Below are 17,432 nucleotides of genomic sequence, written 5' to 3' on the forward strand. Positions count from 1 at the left end.
AATTCTCTTTATCACTGTGTTGTTTTCTTGTTTTCTAAGATTATTATACTTTTTTTACAAATTAATAATATATTTATTGTTTATTTTGTATAAATTTAAAAATCAAAAACAATTTTTTTTTTTTTTGGAATTAAGTGGCTTATCAGGATACATTATGCGATGATTTTTTTATTTTTCAACATGATGGCTATTCTGATGATGATGATGATGATGATGTAATGTATTTAATTTATTATTGACATGACCTACGTTATTATTTTTTTTATTTTCAATTTATTCCATGTCAAATTAATAAATATGAAAAATTTAATTACAAATGCAACAAAGCAACGTCTTATTTTTTAAAATTTTTTCTATCAATACAACTTGTCTAATTATTTTTTACGAAATCTTAAAACTGACCTTTCGAAACAGCCAACTTGCACGAAATATAAAATTATCAATGCTTAAAACAATGGACATTTTAATTATGAGAAAATAAATAAGTAAAATCTCAATTACATTTAAATGATAAAAATTAAAAACACCTTATCATTATTTTATCAAACAAATTTTATTATTATTATATTATTATCATTACAATACACGACACTTGGGTATAAAATATAATTTTTTTTTTTTTTTATCTTCTTCAATAATTATTGCTCTATCTTTTTCTAAATCATATTTAATTTTAATAGCTAAATCTATAACTTCTTTCCATGAAGTTTCAAATAATTCAACAATAGAAACTTGACGATCCAATAATTTAAAATGTTGACTTGTTGATTTTGGATTTTTCATCAGGGCAAATGACAAATACATGCCAAATAATTTTCTCATATTATTATTATTATTTTCTTCAGATATATATTCCATCAATGGTTCATAAATTTGATCAATTATAGCATATTCAGGTTGACATTTTGGCAATAATTCCACGACCATGTTCCAGTTTTTTTGACATATTGCTGTGGATATTGGTGAATATCCATTTGAAGATACTATATCGACAAATGATTGTTCCTCCATTAAATCTATTTTGAATCTGTCGAATAATTTAAATTTTATTTTTTTATATAAAAAAGATGATAAACAAATGTGTTGTTATTATTATTGATATTAACTGCTGTCAAAATTGATGAATAATAATATAAATATAGCTCGTGACTCGTTATTAATGTCTCGTCATTAAATTTTGTATAAAAATAATTCCCCAAAAGCTTGAAAGAGTGCCACTAAATAATTTTTATTTTAACAAATTATTAAAACAATACGCATTTGTATACTGTTAATAATATTTATAGGTGTTTTATTTTTTCTTACCTTGGTAATTTCTATTGACACTGACTTTACTTTTAGCACTGAATTTTAACTTTAAAAGTTTTTCTTTTTTTTTATTTGACAGAGCTATCAATAAATATACGTCCTAGCCCAAAAACGTGTTAAGCATTAACTGATAAAAATGAAAAAAATAACAATAGATTATCCCAAATGTGTTTTGAAGTTGATACGTGAAAGAAAAATAAAAAGTATATGTATTTTTTTTTTTTTTTTATCGGTGAAAATAATTATATCTAATCAACTGATACTTCCAAGAATTTTTATTTTTTATAATTTTATTATAAGCTACATGCGGTTTTAAATGAAAATTTAAATTATTTATTTTATTTTCTGAATAACGACAGTAGTAATGATATTTCATATGAAAAACATGATGAAGCAATGAATTTTTAAATTTATTATTTTTCATATAAAAATTTAAATTCTACAGCTATTGAACACAAAAAACTTGTATTGACGTATGTGTTTATTTACAATAGTTAAATTTAAAAAAAAATAAACATTATTTAACGATTAAATATACTGATGAAAGAGATGATCGTAGTCTTACAAAATTGAATTACGTAATTAATAAAAATAAAAGACAATACAATCCTCGTGTACGTCACAATTAAAAATAAATAATATATATATTTTATTGTCTCCTAAATATAAAAAAATCAATTATTTTAATTTTCCATTTAATTTTTCATATACTATTTTTATTTTATTTTTTTATTTTTTCTATATACGATATCATATAAACATGTACTTGAAATAGTGATTACATACTCTTGGCCCAATTCTTCCAATCGTCATTTCGTCCTTCGACACTTATCTCACATGTCACTAAAACTACAATAACTTATCATTTTTATTTATTTGCAAAATATGTTAGTGACGAAAAGAAAGACATTAAAAATAATATATATATATAAAAAATATAACATAGATGTTATAAAATAAATAAATAATAAAAAAGACAGAGAAAAAAGAGTTAAACCTTCGGGCGTTGATTCGCATAATTCTTGTCATCACCCTCAACTGCAGATAGATATAGATAAATATTGTACATATATAATATATATATAACATGTATTATATGTTGCAGTATTTATTTTCCTCTCTATCTCGCTCTGTATACATGCTCCAGAAACCTACTTTTCATTAATGCAATATATATCCCTCTCTCAATGATTTGCCGTTACGTCAAATATTTAAGACCTCAATATTGCAAACAACATTAAATTTGTTTTTTAATATTTTTTTTTTTTTCTCAATCAAATATTGTTTATTTGAAAATTAACATTTTTTATTTAAATATATGGCTATTTTTTCATTTCAAATTTTCATCTCAATTCAAATTGAATTTGGTGGAATTTTTTTTTTCGAATTTAATGTAACATTCAAATCGTGACTAATTTTGATATTGTCCTGAATAATAAATTATAATATCAGCTACTTTTTTTATTTTTTTTTTATAAGAGTCAGTCGACCTCGAGGGCCTCGAACTGCTCGACCTTGTATTATTACATGTATTATTTTATTTATGTTATATATTGTTGTTTGGTTATTCTCCCTCATTACAATTTCAATGATACACAGGGTAAATGGATAACCCAACAATTACACATTAAAAAAAAACTGTAATAATATATCAGAAAATTTTCTTGATTAAAGTTATTATACAAAAATAAATTTAAAAACCAATTGTAATATATATTTTGAAAATTAAAAAGTATCAAAAATAATAATTTTAATAATATATACAAACAGTAATCGAGAAAAAATAAAGAGGTCAAAGAAAGTTACAAATCGATAATATAGAAATAATAAAAATGAAAATAGAAATTTTAAAAAAATAAATAGCAAAACAACTATATAGAGAAAGGTACATAATGTACAAAATTATTTTCCAACAATAGTGATAATAGAAAAATAAATTTAATCAATATATACTTTTTTTTTATTTAAATATATTTTAGTGAAAATTTCTCGTTAAACTTGTTGAAAATAATAATAATATTTATGCACAACAAGTAGTTATTATTATGTCACAATATGCAACATAAAAATAAATATATATAAAAATAAATGGAGTATTTTTTTTGAGTAACAAGCACGTTGTTGTCAATATTGCACGTGACTTAATAAATTAAAATTAAACTTGTATTTAAACAATAGATAAACATACATTTGTATTATTATAATTAAAAAATAAATTTATTATCTCCATTGAGAAACATTTAACATTACACTCAAAACATCAATTCACTTCTCAATCAAATTATTATTTATTTAAAAAAAAAAAAAAAAAAACAATTTGAAATATTCTTTTAAAAAAAATTTCTTATCCCAATAAGTTTTATTTTATTTTGTGTTATTTTTATTTATTTATTTTTTTTTTTTTCTACTAAAATTCAACAGGATGTCACGACAGCTGTCATATTTAATTTTATCTTATCCTAGACTTGCTTTCTTGGAATAATATATCAGATACATCCTTAATATTATGAATAATAATAAAATTTAAATATTTAAAATTTTATCATATTATTTTATAAAATATTTATTTTTATTATTGTTTAAATTATTTTCAATTAACAATAGCTTTTGTAAGGAAATATTTATATTAATGACATAACAAAAGTCTAAGTAATTTTATTTTATTCTATTAATAATTATTATGTGTGTGTGTGTGTATTTAATTTGTGATGATGAAGAAGCCAACGACTCGTTAATAATATTATTATACTCTTCAATAATAATATATCACTATCACTTTTATTATTATTATTGTTATTATTTTATTAATGAATATTGCAAGTATGCATTATTTATATCATTTAATAATACATTTGGATGTTTCAAGAAATTTTTATTTATTTATTTATTTAATAATGTTTTTTTTTTTTTTTTCAATATATATTTATCTTTATTTTATTTATTCAATAATTTTATAAAAGACTTGATAATTTATTATATTTTTAATGATTATTACTACAATATTCTCAATTTAATTTATTAATATAATATTTTTAAAATTTTTTCAAAATATAATATAAATAATTTCTAAAATTATAATTGATAGCAATTTATTAGATGACCAGCATTTAAATGAATTTATTTTAATTTTATTTTTTATATTAAATTTAACAACAACCTTTACGACGTGATTTTTTTGGTGCACAGCAGTAATCATTATCATCAGAATAATCAGATGAACAGTATGAAGTTGAATGCTCTGTAATGACAAGAAAAAAAAATAAATGATTAAAATATTATTTAAATTAAGTTGTTAATAAAAATAAAAAAAAAATACATTTTATTTTTATTATTTTAATATAATATATATAATACTCACTTTCACGACGAGCTGTTTTTTTTTTGTTGGATTTTTTAGCACATAATTTAGCAGCACGTGCTTGAGCTTTTTTTTTACCTCCACGTTTTCTCATTAATTGCGTTGCAGCATCACTATCAGTGTCGATAGTGGTACCACCACATTTACATGCTGCTTCATCAAATGCATCATCAGATATATCAGAATCTGAGTAACAAGAACATGTTGATGATGATGTTGGTGATGATGATGATGATGATGTGTATTCATCATCATTGGATGATGTAATTGACGAGTCAGCTGATGTTGTTGTTGTTGATAATGATGAGGTTGAGGTTGATGAGTCATTTGCTCCAGGTGCTACTGCACAACAACACTTGTTGCTTGCTTCAACTTTTTTTGGTTTGTTTTTATATTTTTTCTTGGCAAGAACACACTTTGATTTTAATGGTGGCATATTTAAATAAATATATCTGAAAAATAAAAATTAAAAATTCATTTATTTCAATAATAAAAATAATAATTTACAACATTTCTTATTTTTTTTTTTTTTTTTTGTTTTGTATTCAGGAATTTATATTTTATCTAAACATTTACTGATAATAGCTTGAATTAATTTTTAAAAAAAAATTTACTCTCGATTGATAATAGATATATATTATTAAATAAATTATATATGAAAATTAATTTAATTCATTATTATTGCATTATTATATTTATTGAATAATGAGTTACCTTATTTCAGTTGGCAATCTTGATTTAAAATCCTGATTTATTCACCACTTATATCAATGTTGAATTTTTTTTTATTTTTATTTAATTAAATTTGTTAATTTTTAATTAATGCTCTACTTTATGATTTTATTTTTTTAATCGTAAATAAATAATTGATTTTTAATGATGTAAAATATAAAAAATTTGTGAAAATTTAATATATATTTATTTCACAAGGTGTGGCTTGTAAGACTTTATTGAGAATACTGACGATGAAAAAATATGAAAATCAACAACTGGCCACGAAAATATTTAACTACCCATACAAAATAGAAAAATAAAAACATTTATGAAAATATTTTAAAAATGAAAAATATTTCTAAATGAATATAAATATACATTTGTTATCAAGAGTGTTTTTCTAGAGGCCATCAACTTGTGAAAATTATCATAAAAATGCATAAAATTATAAAACAATGTATCACTACTCAAGTGGAACAAAAAAAATAGATGGAATATCAAGTTTAAATGACCTAATTATATTATTAATTGTCATAACTCAACAATTAATAGATAATATATTATCAATGTTGAATTCAACTTAACTGTCAATTAATATGTATGTCGTAATTAATCACAAATAATAATAAAAATAATTTTAAAAGAAAAAAATTACATTGCTCATCAAGAGAAATAATAATATTTTTTAATTAATGAAAATTTTTAAAAAGTATTGTTATTGATATTACATAATAAAAATGCTTGAAACTAATTGATAATAATAAATAAATGAATAAATAAATTTATTTATTTAAATTTCTCAAGAATAATTAGTTTTTTTTTTTTTTTCTTTTTTTTAGTAAATCAAGGCCAATGACGATAAGATTTTTTTTTTATTTTTATTTTTATATTGTTAATTTATAATCTAAAACATTCACTTGGTAACATTTGAATATGATTTTTTTTAAATAATATGTGATGCAAGTACTTTTGTTGATAATAATTTATTGATTGTTTGATGAATTGTTTGAATTTATATGAATAATAAATTTAGACACCATGTGGATTTTATTATGAGTGACTCAGTCTGTGATTATTTGTCAATTTTATTAAACAAACATAATAGTCATATATTTAACGACAATAGATATAATTCTTTGTTTATTTTAAAATTAAATTTAACTATACTCATTTTAATTTTCGTTATTATTTTCAATATAAAATTAATCCCTTTTATATTTATTCAATTTACTTAAAATATAATGAATTATTATTTTATACCCATATGAATGAATAATTATCGCGAAATTTATTTTAGTTTATTTTATAATTGCAAGAATAAAGTCTTTCAAATTTATTTTAGAAAATCATTTAATTTATTTTCAAGACAATAGAAGGAAAAAAAAATCAATCATATCATATATATAATTTTCATTGTGTTTTTGCGAAATTTTAAATTCAATTTTTATTCAATTGAACAGAAAGTAGTGACATCTTGTGTAGCAACAATATTTTTTGTTGATAATATAGAATTTAAAAAAGAAAAAAAAATTATATATTATTTAAAAAAGAAATTATATAATTAAAATTATATTTGTCTTTCGTACATTTAGGAAATAATTTGTAGTTTAAATAGATCAATAATTTAGTACACATTTCGTTGAATTAAAATTATTTATATATTTAGAATTTTTTTTTGAATATTATTAGAGACACGTGAACCAATGTATACAAACGCGGTCGTTCACCGTATACAATATTGATTATTTTTTATCTAGCAATCATTGATACTAAATTAGGTTGAATATATAATTTTTTTATTTGATAATTTTATTCAAATATAAATTAATATATCCATTTTATTTTCATTTTTGAAATTATCATTTCAGGTTTTTTGGTAGTTTATTTTTAACAATGATTAATCGTTTAGAAAAAGATAAAAAAAAATTATCAGTATTAGTGATTAGCTAGCTATTATTTGAGACTATGTAGTGTTGGAAAAAAAAAAAAAAAAACGACAGTATAATATCAAGTATCGTTAAATCACAGTCGTAGTTTATTAAAAAATTTTCTTGACAATTTTACAAGCAACACATTGTAAGACCATGAACTTTGGAAAAAGTACGTTAAATAAATATTTAATATTTCAATTTTTTAAATTAATTCATCAATAATAAGCTTGATTAAAATAAAAAAGAAAAATCCATTTAAAATATCAATTTTCATTACAGTGAAACAGCTTTTTCATTTTTACATTGTTTTTTTATTTTTTTTTATAATTAATATACTTTATTATTTCCGGTTAAAACGCGCAGACGCCTTGACCGTTGTCCTGTTTATTTTATTAAAAACAAATCCACCAACAACCCCATTACAAAATAAAATTCTCAGTTTTAATAGAAAAAAAAATTTCGTCAATAACTATATATACTACTATTATTATTATTTAATATTTTTAATAAAATTTTTAAATAAATAATAAAATTTACTCAGGTAATATCAACAAGTTAAATTTATTTTTTTAAAAAACGTGAATTATCAATATAAAAAAATTTTTTTTCTATTTTTAAAAGTGATAAGGTTTTTTTTCTTTATTTTATTTATTTTATTTTTCTGTATTTTTAATTTAAGATATAATATTGAGTGATCAAAAACAATTATATTCGAAAATGAAAAAATCATCAGGATCATCAATGGGACCAGACAGTGCAATGGATCTTGAAGATAGAGATCCAAATAATTTAAATGACCACCTTCAGGTAAATTTAAATATTTAAATATTATTTATATTTATTGATTTATTGACTAACAAAATTTATTATATTATTTTCAGGTGAATTTTAATGAAGTTATCGGTGAACCAGACAACATAAGAAGTCCAGAATGTGCATGGCGTCTTAGCAGAAGTTGTTTTAATTTTTCCAAAGGATGTTGTTATATATCTTTGTCAATTTTTATTGCACCAATTTGTGCATTATTTTTTGGTCTTGCATTTGCATGCATGTCATTTCAGGTGAGTTTATATTGTACTTGTTTTATTTGAATTTTTGTACTTTAATTGTATTTTTATTTGCAGCATATTTGGTGTCTTGGACCATTATTTAAAATTTGGAAAATATCATGCAACAGTGTGAGATCATTTTTTGTTGTATTTGCAAATTCATTGATTCGTCCTTGTATGGAATCACTTGGTTATTTTTTTTACAATATACGTGTACAAAATCAAAAAATTCCAGATAATATTCATTTTAAAAATGAAGCATTTATTGTTTAAACATTATATTAAAATTGTATGACTTATTTGTCTTTTTTTGTAAAAAAGACTGATTTAAAATTTTATACGCATTGCTGGTCATATAAACAATTGTATTTTTTTCCTATCCCAATATAGAAAATTAGAGCAAACGAAAGATAAATAATCCATAAATAAAAAATAAAAATATGTAATTCATCAAATTGTTTAAACAATAAAAATTTTCATATCAAAAAACTTGATGGCCAATCAACTTGATGCTCACAAGTTTACCAACAGCACACTTGTTAAAAAAAAAAAAAGAGTTGTGTGTGTGTTGTCAAACATAACCTCACCAATTGTTGCCTTATTTGTCGTGTGACCACAAGTATATAATAAAAAAAAAATATATAATAAAAACTACCAAACAATATTTACCTAACAATTGTATTGTTATTAAATAGTTAATACATGAATCTCATATTATTTAATTACAATCAATTGTTAATTAAATAAAACTTGTGTTAAACTCCTAATCATCACCATCATCATCATCATCATCAATCATATATTTACAAAGTTAACAATATTATAAATATTGTTATATTGTTTATTTTAAAATGACCAATTTATTTGACATTTCCAACAAGTTAACATCAGCTCTCAATGACAGCAATGATGCATTTATCAAACTTTGCCATATCACCACTTCAGGTATGTTGTTGATGATGTCATTAATCAAACAAACAAACAAAAAATAATCTACAAGTATTTAGCAACAATTATTAATAACAAAATTAATTTTCAGATATTGAAACAGGAAAATTAAGTCTAGTACAAGTTATAATTGAACTTGACAAATTTCTTACAAGTACTGAATCAAATGATAGACTTAATGGCGTACGTTTTTTATCAACAATATTATCACAACTGTCATCAGAATATTTATCTGAACAAGAAACAAATACAATAGCAAAATTTTACTGTGATCGTTTGAAAGATCATCATACTTTAATACCATCAATTATATTTGGAATTTTGTCAATAGTTAAAATGAAAAATTTAACAAAAGATTCAGCATTTAAATTATTTCATGGTATTACACAAAATGTACGTTGTCAATCAGAAGAACGTGAAACACGTGAAAATATTTATTTAATATTTAAAATATTATTTGATACAAAATCAGATGATTTAAAAACATTTGGTCCTGATATTATTTATGGTATTTTATCATCAATTGATCCAGAAGCTGATCCAAGAAATTTAATTATTTTATTTAATTTTCTTCCAAATTTTATAAAAACATTTAAACTTGGTCATTTAACTGAAGAAATGTTTGATTGTTTATCACGTTATTTTCCAGTTGATTTTAATTCACAATCACAACAAAATAAAAATCAAATAGTAACACGTGAACAATTATCAAATGGTTTAGAAAATTGTCTATCAGCAATACCAGAATTTGCTGAATTTTGTTTACCACTTATTATTGATAAATTAAGTTCAAATGTTAAATTAGCTAAAATTGAATCATTGAGATTATTATCAAAAAGTTCATCGGTATTTGGTGCTGAAGGATTAAAAGAACATCTTGCTGAACTTTGGCCACTAATTAGAGCTGAGCTATTACCTGGTAATGATCAAGAAATTAAAATAGCTGGTCTTTTTGCACTTGAAAATATTACAAAAGCACTTGCAGAAGATAAAAATATTTTTGAAAAATTTGTATCACTTGTTATAATTGATGTTAAATCATCATTAAGTGATATAGAATTAAGTTTATTTGATCCAGCTGAAAAAATATTAAAAACAATTGCTAAATCTTGTGAGGAAAGTTGTACACAAGTGTTAGCTGTATTTGTACCAATGTTACTTGCTCAATATACAACTAAAACAACAATTGTTGATAAAGCAAAACTCATTGAATCTTTAAATGGTTTTATAAATATTGCAGCAACACATGGATTGGCAATATCAAGTGTTCCAACACTTGCATGGACAGATATACCAGGTTTATATTTAAATGAATTATCAAGCAATGAAGTGTCATTGAAGCTCAAAGCATTTATTGGTTTATCATATCAAAAATTATTTTTAAATGACACACAAAGAGCAACATTGTATGATAAAATTTGTATTGAAATTGATGCTGGAACATCAGAGTTAATGATACCATGTCAAAATGTACTTGCTGTTTTTACTGAGTGTTATCCAACAGAAATATTAATACTCATTGAGACAAGACTTGAAATTGATGCTAGTAAATGTAAAACAAATTGTTCAACATCAATTATTATCAATCGAATAAATGCTTTAACATCAATTGCTGCAATTCCATCAGTTGCATCAACAATATTACCAAAAATTATTGATCAAACTGCTACAATTACTGATGATATTAATTCAACAGCTTTATTGTGTATTGAACGACTTGTTCAACTTGATAATTATGAAGAATTTAAAATACATAATTATCTTCAAAATAATTGTAAAATTATTGATAGATTAATTAAATCATCAGCTGATGTTAATCACAAAAATATACATATTATATCGAGAATTTGTTGTTTAATTATGAGAAAACTTGATATTGATGAACAAAAAAATGTTATTAATCAACATTATAATAGTCAAGTATTACAGTTGTCAAAACAAATTGTACTGTTGGAAGGATTAATAACACCTCTGCATTCAAGTGTCTTATTTTTGCATGATGTTGATTCATTACTTGATAATTTATTGAATATTTGTTTAGAAAACCAAGAAGAACAGTCAACATTATCATCCTGCAAATTGGTGGCTGTATTGATTAATAAAATGGAAGAAAATATTAAATTTGGCAAACATTTAAATATATTTCATGAGAAAATTGTTGATATTCTAGAGACAACTCATGATGGTGAGGATGATGAGATGAAGGGAAAATCAAATGTTTGTGAAATTAAAAAATTGGCAGTTGTTCTTTTAGCTTGGATAACCAAAGGTCTTATTATCAAAGGCAGTAGTCGTGCACAAGATTTTCTTGACATGGTAAATTAATTTTTTTTAAATATATTTATTTTTAATAAACAAATCTAATTATTAATTTATTATTACAGTATTTTAATACACTTAAAATGGAGGACATTGGTGAATATGCTGGTGAAAAAATTAACATTTTAATTGACAAAAATGAAACAACACTGTCAATTGATAATCATTGCAATGTTAAAATTTTTTATAAACAAAGAATATTTCAAAATTTTCTTCAGCAATATCAAAAATTTGAGGAGAAAAATTCAAGACAAAATTATTTAATTGCATTAGTTCATTTGATTGAGGAAATACCAATGGAGTTGCTTTTGATGCATTTATCAAAGGTAAATTAATATATTTCAATTATTACATTAAATATTATAAATATTAAAAAATATATTTAATTTTTATTTTCAACAGATTGTACCATTATTGATAAAAGTTCTTTCACTGGATAATGATAATGTCATCTTGTTAGTTTTAAAAATTTTTAAACCAATGATTGACACAAAACATGAAATATTTGCTCAACAAATTGATGCATTTATTCCAGCATGTTTGAATTTAGTTAAAAACAAAAAAATGGTAATTAAAATCTTCTCATTAATATTATTGATAAAATTAAAAAATTAATTTAACTAATTTATTTTTAATTTTAGCATATTAGAATAGCAGCTTTAAATTGTATAAATAGCTATTGCAATTATCCAAATGATATTATTAAAATTTACAAAGAAAATGTATTGGATAATTTGTCATTATCATTGGATGATCCAAAACGTCTTGTTCGTCAAATAGCAACAAAAACAATAACAAGATGGTATCTCATCAATGCACCTGGTGGCAAAGAATAGTTTTATTTATATAAACTATTCACCAACACTGTACAAAAACGTCGTTAATTCAATAAAATTATTGATTTATCTAATTTAATTAGTTTATTCTATTTTTCTTTTTTTCATTTTTTATATTACATGTTTAAAAAGATGATGTAGATAATAAATAATACAGTTGTTAGTTGACCAACAATATGGCTAATGGTAATGTCTAAATTTATTTTATTTTGTGTGTTTTAATTATCTTATTAAATATATATTTTAATTTAGTTAAAACTGGTTCATTTAAATATGATGATGGTACTGAGTACATTGGTGATTGGAATGAACGTGGAATGAAACATGGAGCTGGTACATTAATGCTTGCTGAAGGGATGAGATACGATGGTGGTTTTCAAAATGGATTGTGTTCGGGTCTTGGTGTTGTTTTATTTCCAGATGGTGCTAAATATGAAGGTGAATTTATGCAAGGATGGTTTCATGGTCATGGTGTTTTTTGGCGTGCTGATGGTATGAAATATGAGGGTGAATTTCGTGGTGGACGTATATGGGGTCTTGGTAAGTGTATTAATCACGAAAATTTACATTAATTGCTGCTTTTTTTTTTTTTGATAAAATAATATGATTATTTTAGGACTTGTTACATTTGCTGATGGATCACATGGTTTTCCAAGAAATGAAGGATTTTTTCAAGATTGTCGTTTAATGCGTCGACGAAGATGTCCAGATGTCGTTCAAAAAGCTCAGAAAATTTCAATGATGGCTCGTACTCAAGCAGCATAGATAAATATTAATTGTTGAGGAAATAAATGATAAAAAAATTTATCAGTAGAATTAGAAGTAATTAATTTGAAAAAAAAGAAAAATAAATTGATCAAAGATAATTCAATTAATTTGTTATTTTATTAGAAGAAGAAGAAGAAGAAGAAGAAGAAAAACATGTCAAGTAATTTGATTGGTTATTGAGGGTCATCCCCACCTTTATTTTTTTTTTTTCTTTTTTTTTTTTTTTTTCTTTCATTCTCTTGTTCTTCGTGGTGTGTGTTCTCCAGAGGTGGTTAACCTTCCTTCAATTTTCCAACCAACAGTCATTTGTCAGCGTTCGTGTTTTTCACACCTCATGATTATTTATTTATAATATTATCTATTATCTATTAAAATTTATAGCCATTTTATGGTTAAGATTTATTTGTAAATATCAATTATTTTTATAATATCGTTAATATTAAGTTGGTGAGTTTAACTGACAAAAAAAAAAAACAAAACGATTTATTTTGATTTTTCATTGTCACACGTTTTTTCTCATAAAGTGAATAAATTATATTATTTTATTTTTTCAACAAAGTGATTGACAGACATTTTGCAAATAATTTCATACGGAAAAAATGGTTGTCAATATATTTGTCGACTGAAATAAATACACTTGAGGAAGAAAATAAAAAACAAACATCAATGAGACATTTATTTTTTTAAAGGTAAGTTGTTTAATTATTTATAATAATAATAATAATAATAATAGAAATTTTAATCATAATACTTTTAAAATATTTTAAAAAAATAAAATAATATAGTTTATATTTTTATACAAATGACAAAAGATACTAGCACCCTTTATTTACATCTGAATGATATTTATTTTCTTGAATTTACACAACACACCATTGTGTGTGTTTATATTTATTCATTTTTAAATATATAAATTGTATTTTATTTTCATCTGTTTAAAGAATGATGATCTGGGTTCAATGAAATATTAAAACATGGATAAATATCGTCGAAGAGCTAAAAGATTTGAGGATTTACCTCCAGCTAATAATGGTTGGTATATTTTATTATTTTATTTTGCTGCTGGTGCAACTAAATTCAAGTAAAATTTATAAATTTTTTATTTAATCTCTAGGTAAAGAATCATCACCAAAACCAACGCCAAAAATATACATTGATTCTTTTGGAAAAACATCAGCATTTAAGGATATTACACATTCACCATCAACACAATATATGTCAATAAAAATTCCATCATCACCATACGTTAGACGTGATATTCACAGCAGTGTTGAACGTCGTAAATTTTTAAAATCATTATCTAATAATAGTGGAACAAATGATTCATCAGAAAAATTAACATTATTAAGTGAACAAAAAATTCATATGAATGGCTGTAGTTATAATTTGACAAATATGTGTTTGTGTAAAGATGTAATGGTACTTGAAAAACGTCAACGTGAAAGATCAATTAAAATTATAAATCAAGATAGTAATCAAGAATTGCCAAATACAACAATTGAAGGTTCAATTTTAGCTGGTGATTTAGTTGGTTTACATTATCGTAATGAAATTGAAAATAGTCCATGTAATAGTACAGAATTATATGGTGATTCATCATATTATTCAGATATAAGTTCAAAAGAATCAGTAACAAATACAGCTAGTGGACAATATTTAAAACCACTAGAAAGAAATTATAATAATAAATATGATACATCAAGTTCATGCTCAAGTCAATCAACATCAGCAGCTTATTTAGCTGATGTATCAAATAGTGATGATTTAAGTTCATTTGAATCACAAGCCTATCAGACTCTTGTTACTCAATATAGTGATGAAAAATCACAACCAATTAATCCATTTTTAAGAAGATTAGTTAAACAAATTGATAGTAATAATAATAATGAAGAATCTGATGATGATGATAATGATGATAAACCTGATGAATTATTTACAAAATTATCACAAAGTTATATTAAAAATCCAAATGAATTTACTGGTAAATTATTATCAATTTTAGAAACAAGTTGTATTGATGATGAAGAGAAATGTGACTTGTCTAAAAAATATGCAAATATTTGTGATAATATACAAGAAGAAATATTGGCAAATGAGCATGATAAATTACCAGTTGAAATAACAGAAGATTATACTGATTTAGGTGTATCAATAACTTTAGATCATAGCTCAATTTCTGATGATAAAAATATATTAAATAATTCATTTTTAATTGAAGAAGATGAAGTTAATCGTTCAATTATGATTGAAGCTGTTAAAAAACGTAATACTTGTTATGAAATTAAAAAAGAATTTCCAGATGATAATAATAATGATGATGTTAATAATAAAAATAAAAGAAATTCAATAAATGAAATTAAAACAAGTTATAATTTTAATAAAATAAAAAATATGTTTGAGATGATATCAAAAACAAATGACTATTGTAGTTATCTTAATGAACATAAAAAAAATATACGTGATGTAACAACAAGAATAATAAATGATAAAAAAATTGATGTAGATCATCAAAAATCAAAAAATATATTATCACCATCAGTTGGATATTTAGATGTTGGTATTACAAAAGAAACACCAGCTGCTAAATTGGCTCTACGTAATGCTCAAGGTTTAAAAAATAATTGGATATCACCGACATATTTAAAAAAAAATTCAGCAACATCAAATGATAAGCAAGTGGAATTTAAAAAATCATATTCAATTGATTCTGGTAAAAATACATTAACACCAAGTTTTTCTGATGATAGTGATAAAAGTTTAGATGGATGGAAAGTATTTGGGGGTCGTAAAAAAACAACACCATCACCAACAGAAGATTATCATCCAAAAAGACCAAATGATTTACCTTTAACAAAATTTGTAAATAATGATAATAAAGCACCAAGTGGATGGCAAGTATTTGGTGAACGTAAAAAAATACAATCAACATCAATTCGTTGTTTAAATAATGAAAAAAATACACCGGGTACTTGGCAATCAACAAAAAAAAATGAAAGTACTGTATGGCAAGTTGTTTGTGGTGGTGGTAAACCAATTGAATCACCAGTTGGACAATACATAAGAGGTGATGATTCAAAATTAATTCCAAATAAAAATGTTAATAAAATAGGTAAATCAACTGAGGTTTAAATAAAGTAAGAATTTTATTATTAATAATTACATTAAATGATTATTTTTTTAATTATAAATTATATATATATTTTTCTTTTCATTACAGAATATTATTAAAAACAACACTGAAGAATTTATAAAATATATTATTAAAATCATTTATTATATAATTAGTATTTTTTTGTAATTTAAAAATTAATAGTCGTCCAAAGATTTATATATAATTTAAAGTAAAAAATATAAATTTTCAAATTGAATATATATATACAGAGTCGGAAATATAAAAGAGAGTTATCTTCAATGCTTTATGTACTCCTGTTACAAAGAGAGATTTTCTGGACCGCAATATGGCCGCCTGTTGTGCTTTGTTTGTCTCAATTAATATTATTAACAAGTGTTAAAAAGCCAACAAGCTAAATTCTTAACATAAATAATTATTAAAATATAATGATAAATTTTTAAAATTTAATTTTTAAATTATTTAAAATTTATATATAATAATTTAATTAATCAATTTAAACATTTAATTTTGTATTATTTAATGGACATTTTGTTTTTTGTTCTTTGATGCAACTTGAGCCTGAAAATATATATATAATAAGTGCGTCATCACAGTGCCAACATAAGCAAGTATAAAAATATAAAAAATACAACACAATTATTATGTGTACGCAGCATGTTTTGCGTCATCATCATCATCATCATCAATGCATTGCATTGCACTCTGGTAGAAATGTTGGCTGGTATGGCTGGCTGGCTGACTGGTGGGTGGATGGGAGGTGGTGGTAAATAAAAAAATGAAAAATGCAGTTTTATTTATGCGTCAAGACACACATACAAATACATACGTACACCTGTCTATTATGTTTTTTTAACGAAAAATTAAAATTTGGGGAAAAGAGTCAAATAATATATTTAAATTGATAAAACAATGATATCTAAGTACGCCATTTGCCTTTTCATCCAGTTATTCTTTATGGATGTTTCGATTTGGGCATTGAAAATCTCCGTTTTTACTAGGAGAGCATGTTGATGTTGTTGGTAAATCATCATGTATTTTGTTGCTTTCTCAGTAACATTAATTCTTGAT

General features: G+C 23.0%; 6 protein-coding genes across 8 annotated transcripts; 4 read left to right on the plus strand and 2 right to left on the minus strand.

Moving 5' to 3' along the window:
- Positions 1-576: 576 nt before the first annotated feature.
- Positions 577-1,420, minus strand: LOC122853680. The gene is made up of 2 exons (XM_044154096.1): positions 1,306-1,420; positions 577-1,027 (listed from the first exon to the last, which is right to left on the minus strand). Exon 2 carries the CDS (start codon positions 1,009-1,011, stop codon positions 577-579), a length of 435 nt encoding a protein of 144 aa, XP_044010031.1. The 5' UTR covers positions 1,012-1,027; positions 1,306-1,420.
- A 3,005-nt stretch (positions 1,421-4,425) lies between these two features.
- LOC122854225 (suppressor protein SRP40-like) lies at positions 4,426-5,458 on the minus strand. The gene is made up of 3 exons (XM_044154685.1): positions 5,381-5,458; positions 4,667-5,118; positions 4,426-4,546 (listed from the first exon to the last, which is right to left on the minus strand). The coding sequence occupies exons 2-3, from the start codon at positions 5,100-5,102 to the stop codon at positions 4,455-4,457; spliced, it is 528 nt and encodes a 175-aa protein (XP_044010620.1). The 5' UTR covers positions 5,103-5,118; positions 5,381-5,458; the 3' UTR covers positions 4,426-4,454.
- On the plus strand, positions 5,015-8,647 carry LOC122854226 (caveolin-3-like). Of its 3 annotated transcripts, none has more exons than XM_044154688.1 (4): positions 5,015-5,047; positions 7,991-8,118; positions 8,193-8,372; positions 8,436-8,647. In XM_044154688.1, exons 2-4 carry the CDS (start codon positions 8,029-8,031, stop codon positions 8,631-8,633), a joined length of 468 nt encoding a protein of 155 aa, XP_044010623.1. In that variant the 5' UTR covers positions 5,015-5,047; positions 7,991-8,028; the 3' UTR covers positions 8,634-8,647. The 3 variants fall into 3 exon arrangements, with proteins under 3 accessions (XP_044010623.1, XP_044010621.1, XP_044010624.1); XM_044154686.1 differs by lacking the exon at positions 5,015-5,047 and adding an exon at positions 7,404-7,480; XM_044154689.1 differs by lacking the exon at positions 5,015-5,047 and adding an exon at positions 7,801-7,852.
- Positions 8,648-8,913: 266 nt separating this feature from the next.
- LOC122854227 (MMS19 nucleotide excision repair protein homolog) lies at positions 8,914-12,486 on the plus strand. The gene is made up of 5 exons (XM_044154690.1): positions 8,914-9,305; positions 9,400-11,624; positions 11,693-11,953; positions 12,030-12,194; positions 12,269-12,486. Exons 1-5 carry the CDS (start codon positions 9,212-9,214, stop codon positions 12,461-12,463), a joined length of 2,940 nt encoding a protein of 979 aa, XP_044010625.1. The 5' UTR covers positions 8,914-9,211; the 3' UTR covers positions 12,464-12,486.
- A 38-nt stretch (positions 12,487-12,524) lies between these two features.
- Positions 12,525-13,341, plus strand: LOC122854228 (MORN repeat-containing protein 4 homolog). The gene is made up of 3 exons (XM_044154691.1): positions 12,525-12,649; positions 12,716-13,003; positions 13,080-13,341. The coding sequence occupies exons 1-3, from the start codon at positions 12,640-12,642 to the stop codon at positions 13,226-13,228; spliced, it is 447 nt and encodes a 148-aa protein (XP_044010626.1). The 5' UTR covers positions 12,525-12,639; the 3' UTR covers positions 13,229-13,341.
- Positions 13,342-13,531: 190 nt separating this feature from the next.
- Positions 13,532-16,846, plus strand: LOC122854229 (putative leucine-rich repeat-containing protein DDB_G0290503). Its single transcript, XM_044154692.1, has 4 exons — positions 13,532-13,920; positions 14,173-14,263; positions 14,346-16,365; positions 16,449-16,846. The coding sequence occupies exons 2-3, from the start codon at positions 14,206-14,208 to the stop codon at positions 16,358-16,360; spliced, it is 2,073 nt and encodes a 690-aa protein (XP_044010627.1). The 5' UTR covers positions 13,532-13,920; positions 14,173-14,205; the 3' UTR covers positions 16,361-16,365; positions 16,449-16,846.
- The last annotated feature ends 586 nt before the right edge of the window (positions 16,847-17,432 follow it).

The sequence above is a fragment of the Aphidius gifuensis genome, linkage group LG4 (assembly GCF_014905175.1).
Source record: "Aphidius gifuensis isolate YNYX2018 linkage group LG4, ASM1490517v1, whole genome shotgun sequence".
NCBI classification, from domain to species: Eukaryota; Metazoa; Arthropoda; class Insecta; order Hymenoptera; family Braconidae; genus Aphidius; species Aphidius gifuensis.

Excerpts from the sequence above, each read along its gene's own strand:
- LOC122853680 (XM_044154096.1), bottom strand. The coding sequence starts at position 1,011 with ATGGAGGAACAATCATTTGTCGATATAGTATCTTCAAATGGATATTCA.
- LOC122854225 (XM_044154685.1), bottom strand. The coding sequence starts at position 5,102 with ATGCCACCATTAAAATCAAAGTGTGTTCTTGCCAAGAAAAAATATAAA. Across the intron at positions 4,547-4,666 it reads AAAAACAGCTCGTCGTGAAA|AGCATTCAACTTCATACTGT; the intron begins GTGAGTATTATA and ends TTGTCATTACAG.
- LOC122854226 (XM_044154686.1), top strand. Across the intron at positions 8,119-8,192 it reads ATTTAAATGACCACCTTCAG|GTGAATTTTAATGAAGTTAT; the intron begins GTAAATTTAAAT and ends TATTATTTTCAG. Across the intron at positions 8,373-8,435 it reads TTGCATGCATGTCATTTCAG|CATATTTGGTGTCTTGGACC; the intron begins GTGAGTTTATAT and ends TTTTATTTGCAG.
- LOC122854227 (XM_044154690.1), top strand. The coding sequence starts at position 9,212 with ATGACCAATTTATTTGACATTTCCAACAAGTTAACATCAGCTCTCAAT. Across the intron at positions 9,306-9,399 it reads TTGCCATATCACCACTTCAG|ATATTGAAACAGGAAAATTA; the intron begins GTATGTTGTTGA and ends ATTAATTTTCAG. Across the intron at positions 11,625-11,692 it reads CACAAGATTTTCTTGACATG|TATTTTAATACACTTAAAAT; the intron begins GTAAATTAATTT and ends TTATTATTACAG.
- LOC122854228 (XM_044154691.1), top strand. Across the intron at positions 13,004-13,079 it reads TGGACGTATATGGGGTCTTG|GACTTGTTACATTTGCTGAT; the intron begins GTAAGTGTATTA and ends TGATTATTTTAG.
- LOC122854229 (XM_044154692.1), top strand. The coding sequence starts at position 14,206 with ATGGATAAATATCGTCGAAGAGCTAAAAGATTTGAGGATTTACCTCCA. Across the intron at positions 14,264-14,345 it reads TTTACCTCCAGCTAATAATG|GTAAAGAATCATCACCAAAA; the intron begins GTTGGTATATTT and ends TTTAATCTCTAG.